Below are 10,295 nucleotides of genomic sequence, written 5' to 3'. Positions count from 1 at the left end.
TTTCACATCTATAGTCAAAAGAAAAACAGGTCTTTTTAAATTTGTTTTTTCTATTTGGGTCTTATTACTTTCAAAAAATGAGTATGGGAACTAATTGGGAAACCTGTCTACTTTTTCTATGCTCTGAAATATTTTACATAATATAGCAATTCAGTGTTTTTTGAAGGCTACCAAAATTCAGCTCCAAAAGCATCTAGGTCAGGTTCTTTCTAGTGGTATATTTTAGTAATTTTCAAATATTTCATCTTATAGTCTGCAGGTTTTCTACCTCCTCTTCTGCAAATTTTGGTCTTTTATATTTTGGTAAAATTGATCCATTTTTCCTATATTTTCACAAGTATTACTTTAGAATAGTATAAATTGTTCTCTATATAATTCTTTTATATCTTTAACTTTGGTTAATGCTTTCACTTGTACATTCATGTTTCCACCCACCTATTTACTCACTAACCATTCAATCCCTTTACTCACCTATCCATTCACTCAACACATATGCAAATACCCAATCCCCACTCACCTATCCCTCCTATCCTTCCACTGACACACTTTTCAACTTAGCTATTTGCCCACTCCATATGTCTATCCACTTAGCTTTCTTACTCATCTTTCTTCTACAGACCCACTTGCCCATCTAGCCTTTAATTCATCTTCTTATTATTGACCTCTCTCCTCCCCCTTTCTCTGCACACACACACATGCACACACTTTCATACCCATCAAAATACATATTCATCATTTCTATACCTAACCCCCTCCATCTCCCTACCAATACACTCATCCACCTTTCATTCAAACAGCCTCCATCAATAGGCCCACATATCCCATCACTACCCTATCCATCTTTATATTCAATCCAATCCACTTATTCACCCAATCATCCACCCGTCCGTAATCCATACATTCATGTACCCAAATATCCATGCTTTCCTCACTAATCCCTCTCCCTGCTCAACCATCTTCCCACTTATCACTCTACCAGCCACCCACCCATCCACATAGCTACCTACCTATTCACACACCTACCAATCCCCCCCACCTACCTTGCTCATCCAGCAAGATGTACTCAGTGTTTAGTTGGGGCCTATTCATGTTTTAAGCACTGCGTTCTAGACACAGACCTGTTTAATGGAGTTCAGAGCTTACTTGGGGGAGCAAGCATGTAACTTAGTAATAGAGTTAGAGGCAGAGGGAACAACACAGGAAGCCAGTGACAGAGAATCAGTCCATGTGACAGATCTTGGGCTAATGAAAAAGCAGGAGGTGCCAGGAAGAGGCTGGTCTTGTTGGTTCTCATTGGAGTCCCCTGTTCTGAGCACAGGATTGTTCCTGGGAGAGAATTGGCCTGGAGGCAGAGATAGGGCACCATGCCCCTCAATAAGAAAGGATGAAGAAAGGAGAGGCAAAACCCCAGATAGGTCCTTACCCAGCCTTCTCCAAGAAATTATTGGAGAAAAGGGGCCAAAACCATAATTCATCCCAAGTCCCAAAGACATAAATTTTATTTCACCTGCTTGGAAAGTAAGATGCTTGGATGGGCCTGAAAATTAGGCAAGACAGAATGGAATGAAACAACCATAAAGATAGTTAATTTATTTTCAATAAAATTTATGAAAAAAATCCAGCCTTAATTGGGGATCCTGGGTACCATTTAGAAATTTACTGACTTTGGTGAGCCAAGATTGTGCCACTGCACTCCAGCCTGGGCGACAGAGCGAGATTCCATCTCAAAAAAAAAAAAAAAAAAAAAAAAAAGGAAAGAAATTTACTGATTTTGACTTTGTGGGTGTTCAGCCTCTGTCTCCACTAAAGACATTACTTCATTCCTTTAGACTCACCCTTCCTCTCTACCTTCAACTCTACAAGAAAATATTATATCCACACCAACATCAAAACATGCCCTGGTGTCCTCTGGCAAGAACTTGTATGCTCAGCTCCCTCTTAATCTTATTTCTGATACTCACTTGCTGGGTGACATTTAGTCAGCATCCTCACTTCTCTGGACCTTGTGATTCCCATCTATAAAATGAGAAATAAGGCTTGATGGTCCCTCAGAGCCCTTCCACTTAGGTATTCCAGTTTTCACTCTCTCCTGGGCTGAGTTTGTGAGAATATGAGAAATGAAATGAGTGAAACAGCACTGCTTAGGACATCTTACTCGTTCATTAGAAATTCTCCCAGGCACGGTGGCTCATGCCTGTAATCCCAACACTTTGGGAGGCTTAGGCGGGCAAATTGCTTGAGGCCAGGAGGTGGAGACCAGCCTGGCCAAGGGCGATACCTCATCTGTACTAAAAATACAAAAATTAGCCGTGCGTGGTGGTGCATGCCTGTAATCCCAGCTACTTGGGAGGCTGAGGCACGAATTGCTTGAACCAGGAAGTGGGAGGTTGCAGTGAGCCGAGATTGTGCCACTGCACTCCAGCCTGGATGACAGAGCAAGAATGTCTTTAAAAAAAAAGAAGAAAAGAAAAGAAAATAAAGAAAAGGAAAGAAGAGAAAAGAAAAGACAAAGGAAAAGAAAAGACAAAGGAAAAGAAAAGAAAAGAAAAGAAAATTCAGTACTCTCTTTAAGTGAGATTGTCAAGTTGGTGGGATGGGATTCTTATGGGGGCTCTGTCTGTGATCCTAAATTTCGTGACCATATAGTCACTCTCTGATGATAAGGCTGTCTTTGGCCTTTGTCTGTCATGTAGGAAAATTTGGAGAACAAACTTGGCCCAAAAGGGTAACACCTAGTTAGAGAAGAAAACGGGAGCCCTTGGGATAACATTTACTCTGTAAAGAGTGTCTCTCTTCTTCCCAGGACTGGTTGAGTGGCCAGTGTAGATTCCGTGGCTGTAGGAAAGGAAAGCTGTTCAAGTTCCCCAGCACCTCTTTCCCACAGCTCCTCTACCAGCCCAGTTAGAATCCCCGAAGTCCGCTGTGTTATTGAACTTGATATTCCACTGTAGTCTCCCAGGCAAGTCCCTTCACTTCATAGTTCCTCAGACATCAAGGAGCTCGCATTGATGATAAAGGCTCCCTCTAAGCTCTGATATTCTCTCTTGCTCTCAGAGCAACAAAACTTTGAGAAACATTCTCTGAAGACTCTGCTATCAGCCTGATTCCTCCCTTGCACCCTGCTCTGTGGCAAATCTGTATTCTTTGGCCTTAGTCAATGAATATGAGTGAACCAAAGATGAAATAAAAGAGAGAAGGATGGGAGGAAACTGTGGGAGAGGGAGAAAGGAACACAGAGACCGTGGGAAAAGAGAAACAGTTAGACTTAGGCACAGAGAGGCACAGGTAAACAATGAGATACCAAGAGACCGATGGTGACACATTGTCAGAGACAAGCAGAAGGGGTGCGCTAGTAAGTGCGCACGTACGATGGAAAATGAATGAAGAATGAGGACACTCCACTGCTCTCCAAGTTATCAAGATGAAGACCCAAGATGGTGGCATTCACTCTGAAGGTAGCCTGGAAAGTGGGAGACACGCTTTGCCCACTCCCTGAGGTTGACTAGAGCCCCCAGCCCAGTGCAGCCTAGGAGTGTAAGGATCAAGATCCATTCAATAAGAGACCGACCCTTCCTCCCAAGCTGTGAGCTGTGGGTGCCAGTTAGTCCCATTTGTGACCTTGGGAACTTAGTGTTCCCAGCAAGAAAGGGGGTGGCTGGCTTGTCTCCATTCTTATATCCAAGGTGCAGCAGCTGAGCATTCCAAATTCTGGAACTACCAGAAAGGCTGGCCTCTCTTCAACATGGGATCTTCTGGACTTTTGAACCTCCTGGTGCTATTCGTCCTCTTAGCGAATGTCCAGGGACCTGGTCTGACTGGTTGGTTATTTCTCAGTAAGTATTGGCCTCAGCCCTTATCCTAGAGAGAGGGGAGTTTGCTGGGAGGAAGGAACAGGGAAGAACTCTTCAGATGTGGGTTGCCCACCATCTCAGCCCAGGTCCCGGGATGGGAGAGGAGAGAGATATTTGTAAGATCCCTCCTGTGGAAGATCCCTTCTGGGAATGCAATAACCCCGACTTAGGCAATCCCCACTTTCAGTCCCTTTGAAGTGGAGGGTCTTTATCAAGGAGGTGGAGGAGAGTCACAGGATCTAGCTTTCAGGGGAGTCGCTACAGGAATCCAGGAAACCAAGGGACCTTCTCCTTACCCCACAAGCAAAACAGTCCCCTTCCTTGAGGCATCATCTCTATCCACTCCCGGTTCTTTCAAATGTAGTCCCATAAAGTATCCCCGTATACCTAGGGGATCCCTAACTTTGAGATAAAGGACAGCATCCAGAAGTCCCTTGAAACTTAAGTCACTAATATTCCATGACTATAATGTAACAACGATCATTGTTATCATTTGCTGAACACTCAGGAAGTAAGGATTTCTGAAAAGAGATTTCTAAAACAACAGAGGGATCTGAAATCAAACTTAGTGGGTTCAAATCTTGGTAGCCTTGTAATCTTGGGCAAGTTACTTAAATTTCATGGGCCTCAGTTTCCGCATCTGTAAGATGGGGATATTAATAGAACTTCCTTCATAGAGCGATTATAAAGATTAAATGAGATCATACATTTAAAATGCTTAGAAGAGTGCTCGGCTTATGGTAAATACTTAGCAAGTGTTAGATAATATGACTGCGCATCAGTTACTCTGATTAGGGCTTTATATACTTTGTCTCATTGTTTTCTCACAACTCTGTAAGGGCAAAATGATCTTACAGATGATGAAACCAAGTTTCAAAGAGGGTCAGAATTCAGACCAAGAGTCAGAATTCAAAATCTAAACTGGCTCCGGGTAAGTGATACTAATTGCTGTATAATACTACCACCTAGAGGAACTTCCAAACACCGATTCCTCAACAAGGGCAAAAAGACCGCATCAGCTTAAATCAGTGGCCCACAGTGGTGCGATTTTGCCTTCCAGGAGAACTTTGCAGTGCCTGGAGACATTTTCGGTTGTTACAATTAGGGGTGCTACTGGAGTCTGATGGGAAAAGGCCTGGGATGCTGCTAAACATCCTAAAATCCCCGGTTCAGCCCCCTAAACAAAGAATTATCCAGCCCAAATATCACTGGTGGTTGAGAAATTCTGCCTTAGATGGGATGGAGCTGCGGGGTGGGAAGAGAGGGAGGATTGGTCAGTGGGGAGTGAGTCGGCCGGGTGTAGGCAGTAGGGAAGTGAGTGAGGCCGCCCTGAGCAAAAGAACTCCTGGGGGCGAGCAAAGTGGAAGCAAACTTCCCTGACTCTCTAGAATTGCCTTGTGTCTGGCAAAGCGGGGAGACACTATGCTCTCTAAGGCACACGGGTGTAAAACTGCTCCTTCCCTAGGGAGATGTCCCAAAATCAGAGAAGAATGTGAATTCAAAGAAAGGGATGTGTGTACAAAGGACAGACAATGCCAGGACAACAAGAAGTGTTGTGTTTTCAGCTGCGGAAAAAAATGTTTAGATCTCAAACAAGGTAATATTCAGAGCTGCAGAATAACCAACCCCTCCTCCCCCTGTCCTCACCTTCTGCCTTCCTGGACTGGCTTTGTGCCCTGATCACTGAGGGCTGCTCTCTGGCAAAACTGCTGGACTTGGGAGACCTGTGATTTAGATTCATTACTGTGCCAAATATGGTGTGTGCCATTAGGAATGACCTTCTCCTGTCAGGTAATGTCCGAGACTCAGTTTCCCAAAACAAATGATTGGTGAAGGAGTGGCATTGAATCAGATTCTTTTGGCTATTTGGATACCTGTCACTCTTATAATTTTTTGAGCCCCCAGGTGGCCATTGTTGCCCTAACATATACCAACATTGCTGCTGCAAGTGATAAATTAAGCAATTTATATTTCCTAACTTTTTTGCTATGGAGTGACCACCTCTCTGCCTACACAAATCCAACTTTGCACCAAAACAACTCTCCTGACTGCTCCAGAACAGACGGTTTTTCCTTTCTGCTGCATCTTAGTTTCATGCCCATCTCCCTGGGATGCAAAAAGACTATCAAAGATTCTGTTTTTATTCATTTGACAAATATTGATTGAGTGCCTCTGAGACCCACAATAGGATTTGATCTGCTCAGTGTGGTCAGGGAGGTTGGGATTGCCTTCTCTGAGAAAGCAAATCTGGAGCTGAGTTGAGAAAGATGGGTAATGTTTTAGGCAAAAAGTGGGTGGAAGGGTTTTCCAGGCACAGGGAGTAGCATGCACAAAGGCTCAGTGGTGGGGCCTGGGGAGGCTAGAACACAGAGTGAGCACGAGCATGGTACAAGGAAAAGAGATTCTGGGTGGGCAGAGATCAAACAATTCAGGTATGGTGGGCCAGATTAAAGAGTCTTGCCTGGATCCCAAGGGCCATGGCAATCCACTGAGGCAGGGCATCACATGACCAGGTTCATACTACATCTATCGAGTTTAAAATAGGAGGAACAGAATGTCTTAAAGGACTTCAAGATGATAGAAATGGTGGCCAGAACTAGAGGTAGCTGAGGGGATGAAGAAGAGTAGGACGTGCTTGAAAGAAAGCATAGGATGTAGGAGGCAAAGTAAACAGGACTTGACAGAGTAGAGTGGGCAGGTTAGGGGGCTAAGTCACTCATGTGCCAGCAGGTAAGGATTCTGAATTCAGACATCCTGAGTTCAACTCTTACCTCCAGTTTTTACCAGGCTTTTTGTCTTGGATAAATTAACAACTTTCCCTCACTGTTCTTCAGTTTCCTCAGATAATAAAAGGATCAGTGTAAAAGGTTATTTTGAGGATCCAATTGAGCTGCATGATGTGCTTAGAGCAACGGCTGGCACATAGTAGCCACCTGATACCTATTCGCTTATTTGTAATTCTTGGGTAAGGGCTCCTAAATAGCAGAGATCATGCCTTTTCTCTGTTCCTTGAAGCATTGAGCACATAATAGGTGCTCAATGAATAATTTATTCAGTTCGGATCAGGATACATTTCCTTTATCCTCAACATTCCATAAGGTTCTATACTGTGCCAGACTACCTGTTAGGAATTGAGATGCCAAAATGAAAGCAGACACACTAGAAACTCACAGCCTCAGGGATGAGACTGAAGATATAAACAAATGAAAAATGAATGCACAAGATTCTGAAGCAAGGTGTGGCAGTGAGGAATGTAGAATGGAGTCAAGAGAGACATCACAGCAGTTGATGTCTGAGAAAGGTTTTGGAGGAAGAAGAGTGTCACTATGAGCAGTGCAAAGGGTTGGAGGTATGGAGGTAGCATGGTGTGTTGAATATTGCTGGAGCATGTGGCTCAAAGGGGTTCTGCGGCAGAAGAGGAGGCCAGCATCACAGTAGGAGCCAGACAATGAAGGGCCTTGTGGGTCATGGGAGGGCATTGTCATAGAGTGAAGGTAGGTCTTATCTGTGCAATGACATGATAAGCCTGGCTCTCAGATCCATCAGATCCTTCCCTCTGGTGGGAAGCATGAAAGATTGATTGGAGGGGCCAGGACTGGAGGCAGGGGGATCAATCTGAGGTTATCTCAACAGTCCAGGCATGAGACACTGAGGCTTATATTAAAGAGACTGGCAGAGAGGTGAGCTATTAGGAGGTAAAAATCAACAGGATCTAATTGTTTAGCAGTGGAGATTTACCCAAATGGAACTGTGTAAGCATTATTTAGTTGGGACGTGCATTTGTTTGGTAGAGTCGCTATAACAGAGTACCACTGACTGGGAGTCTCAAACAACAGAAATGTATTGTCTCACAGTTCCTTAGGCTAGAAGTCTGAGATCAAGGTGTCAGCACGGTTGGTTCCTTGTCAGGGTTATGGGGAAGAAGCATGTTCCATTCCTCTCCCCTGGCTTCTGGTGCTTTGCTGGCAGTCTTTGGTGTTCTTTGGGTTGTAGACACATCACCCCAATCTCTGCCTTCACATTCATATGGTGTTCTCACAGTTTGTGTGCCTCTGTCCAAATTAACCTGTTTGTATAAGGACACCAGTCATATTGGTATAGGGGCCCACCCTATTTTGGTCTGACCTCATTTTAGCTAATTACACCTGCAAAAACCCTATCTCCAGGGATGCAGATGCCCACTCTGGGGTCTCCTTGCAAATGTGTGCAATATGTCAATGGAGCTGTGCTCCTGCCATGTGATAAGGGAAAAGGAGCCTATTCTGGTTTCATCTATGGTAGTTGCCAGGGAGAATAATAACAACTGTTTATTTCTGGAGTGGGCACACTGAGTTTTCAACTCTGGAGTCTCTCTGCAGATGTATGCGAAATGCCAAAAGAAACTGGCCCCTGCCTGGCTTATTTTCTTCGTTGGTGGTATGACAAGAAAAATAATACTTGCTCCATGTTTGTCTATGGTGGCTGCCAGGGAAACAATAACAACTTCCAATCCAAAGCCAACTGCCTGAACACCTGCAAGAAAAAACGTGAGTCCTAGGGGCCCCGATCTTTCATCCTCTCCAGTCCCATGCTGGGAGGTCTGGGTGTTGGCTGGTCCATTCCAGGACAGCTACATCTTTGGCAGACGTGGTGCTGACAGAACCAGCTCTGATCAGGAGGTAAGAATGCACCTGGCAAAAGGCTAGACCAAGTTACTTTCTGAGTATGAGGAACTGAGGATGAGAAGGGATGTAGAAGTAATCAATGCTGGCAAGTATGAGCGGAATTGGGAGGGGTGGAGGAAGGGTGTAGAAGTGGTGAAATCTCGGAGATGAATTGCAGAAGAGGCACAGGATGTTAAACATAGACACGTTGACCAACCAACCCTTCCAAGCCATCAATGTCTCAACACAACTCTTTGGCAGCGATTCACTCCTATTCGTTTTTCCTCGAAGGAAATGGAGAGCTCCCCAAAGCAAACCCACTACTTTTTAGTGTCTTTCTGTGCAAAGATGTATAAACATAACTTCAAGCTCCAAAGATGAGCTGAACCCAAGATGCTCAGCTGTTTCTGTCCTACGTTCTCAACAGGCTTTCCCTGATTGGATAAGGATGCGCTGGAAGAGCTGCCAGAATGTGGCTCATGCTCTGAGGACTGTTTGTGTACCTGACTGATGCTCCAGATTGGCTTCCAGTTTCACTCTCAGCATTCCAAGATCTTAGCCCTTCCCAAAACAGAACCCTCGCATCTACCTCCTCTTCCTCATCTTTGGCTCTTTTGATGCACAATATCCTTCCGTTTTGATTTCATCTTTATGTCCCCTTTATCTCCAACTTCTAGAGCTCCCAGTTTATACCTGTTTCCCTCTCAATTTTTTCCAATAAAGTACTTGATGTAGTCCTGTGCCTCTGAGGCTGAGTAATTGACATCTTTTTGGCACATTACACTTTGCAGAGTAAGGGATCATTGAGGCTTCTGGTGACATCATTCAAGGGAGTGAAGACCATCAGAACTTGAGAGTTCAGAGTTCCAGGAATATTGTTATTGTTATCTTCCTTTGTTTCTACAAAAGATTGTAAAACCCTTTTTAGGCAAGGGCCCAAGGACAGTGCCTTAGTTTGGATCCTCTAGAAACTAACCCTGGGAAAAGGGCATGGGTGCAGGTAGTTTGTTTGAGAGATCTCCCAAGACATACAAGACGGGGAGTGGGATGAGTAATTCAGGGAAGAGAAGGGAAGAGACAAGAGTCTATTATGAGCTGGTTACTACTGTGGCTCAATCCTATTGGGACCTTTTAAAAAATCATGTAAAACAGGCTTACAAATTTTCTTTTTTAAAATATTTTATTTTATTTTAGGTTCCAGGATACATGTGCAGGATCTGCAGCTTTGTTACATAGGTAAGCCTGTGCCATGGTGGTTTGCTGCACCTATCAACCCATCACCTGGGTATTAAGTCCCTCATGCATTAGCTATTTATCCTGATGCTTTCCCTCCCGCTGCCCCCTCAACAGGCCACAGTGTGTGTTGTTCCCCTCCCGACGTCCACGTGTTCTCATTGTTCAGCTCCCACTTACAAGTGAGAACATGCGGTATTTCGTTTTGTTCCTGCGTTACTTCGCTGAGGATAATGGCTTCCAGCTTCATCCATGTCCCTGCAAAGGACGTGATCTCATTTCTTTTTATGGCTGCATAGTATTCCACGGTATATATGTACCACATTTTCTTTATCCAGCCTATCACTGATGGATATTTGGGTTGATTCCACATTTTTGCTATTGTAAATAGTGCTGCAGTGAACATACGCATGCATGTATCTTTACAAAAGAATGATTTATATTCCTTTGAGTGTATACCCAGTAATGGGATTGCTGGGTCAAATGATATTTCTGGTTCTAGATCTTTCAGGAATTGGCACACTGTCTTCCACAATGGCTGAACTAATTTACATTCCCACCAACAGTG

At 44.1% G+C, this 10,295-nt stretch overlaps 1 protein-coding gene across 2 annotated transcripts; it reads left to right on the top strand.

Moving 5' to 3' along the window:
• The first annotated feature begins 3,725 nt into the window (after positions 1 to 3,725).
• Positions 3,726 to 9,227, top strand: EPPIN (epididymal peptidase inhibitor). 2 transcript variants are annotated; one of them, XM_054467665.1, is made up of 4 exons: positions 3,726 to 3,833; positions 5,317 to 5,448; positions 8,210 to 8,377; positions 8,922 to 9,227. In XM_054467665.1, the coding sequence occupies exons 1-4, from the start codon at positions 3,743 to 3,745 to the stop codon at positions 8,930 to 8,932; spliced, it is 402 nt and encodes a 133-aa protein (XP_054323640.1). In that variant the 5' UTR covers positions 3,726 to 3,742; the 3' UTR covers positions 8,933 to 9,227. The 2 variants fall into 2 exon arrangements, with proteins under 2 accessions (XP_054323640.1, XP_054323641.1); XM_054467666.1 differs by lacking the exon at positions 8,922 to 9,227 and having other exon boundaries at positions 3,743 to 3,833; positions 8,199 to 8,359.
• The last annotated feature ends 1,068 nt before the right edge of the window (positions 9,228 to 10,295 follow it).

The sequence above is a fragment of the Pongo pygmaeus genome, chromosome 21 (genome assembly GCF_028885625.2).
Source record: "Pongo pygmaeus isolate AG05252 chromosome 21, NHGRI_mPonPyg2-v2.0_pri, whole genome shotgun sequence".
Lineage (NCBI taxonomy): Eukaryota > Metazoa > Chordata > Mammalia > Primates > Hominidae > Pongo > Pongo pygmaeus.
Note: the sequence above shows the minus strand (reverse complement) of the source record. Positions and strands in the feature narration are given on the sequence as shown.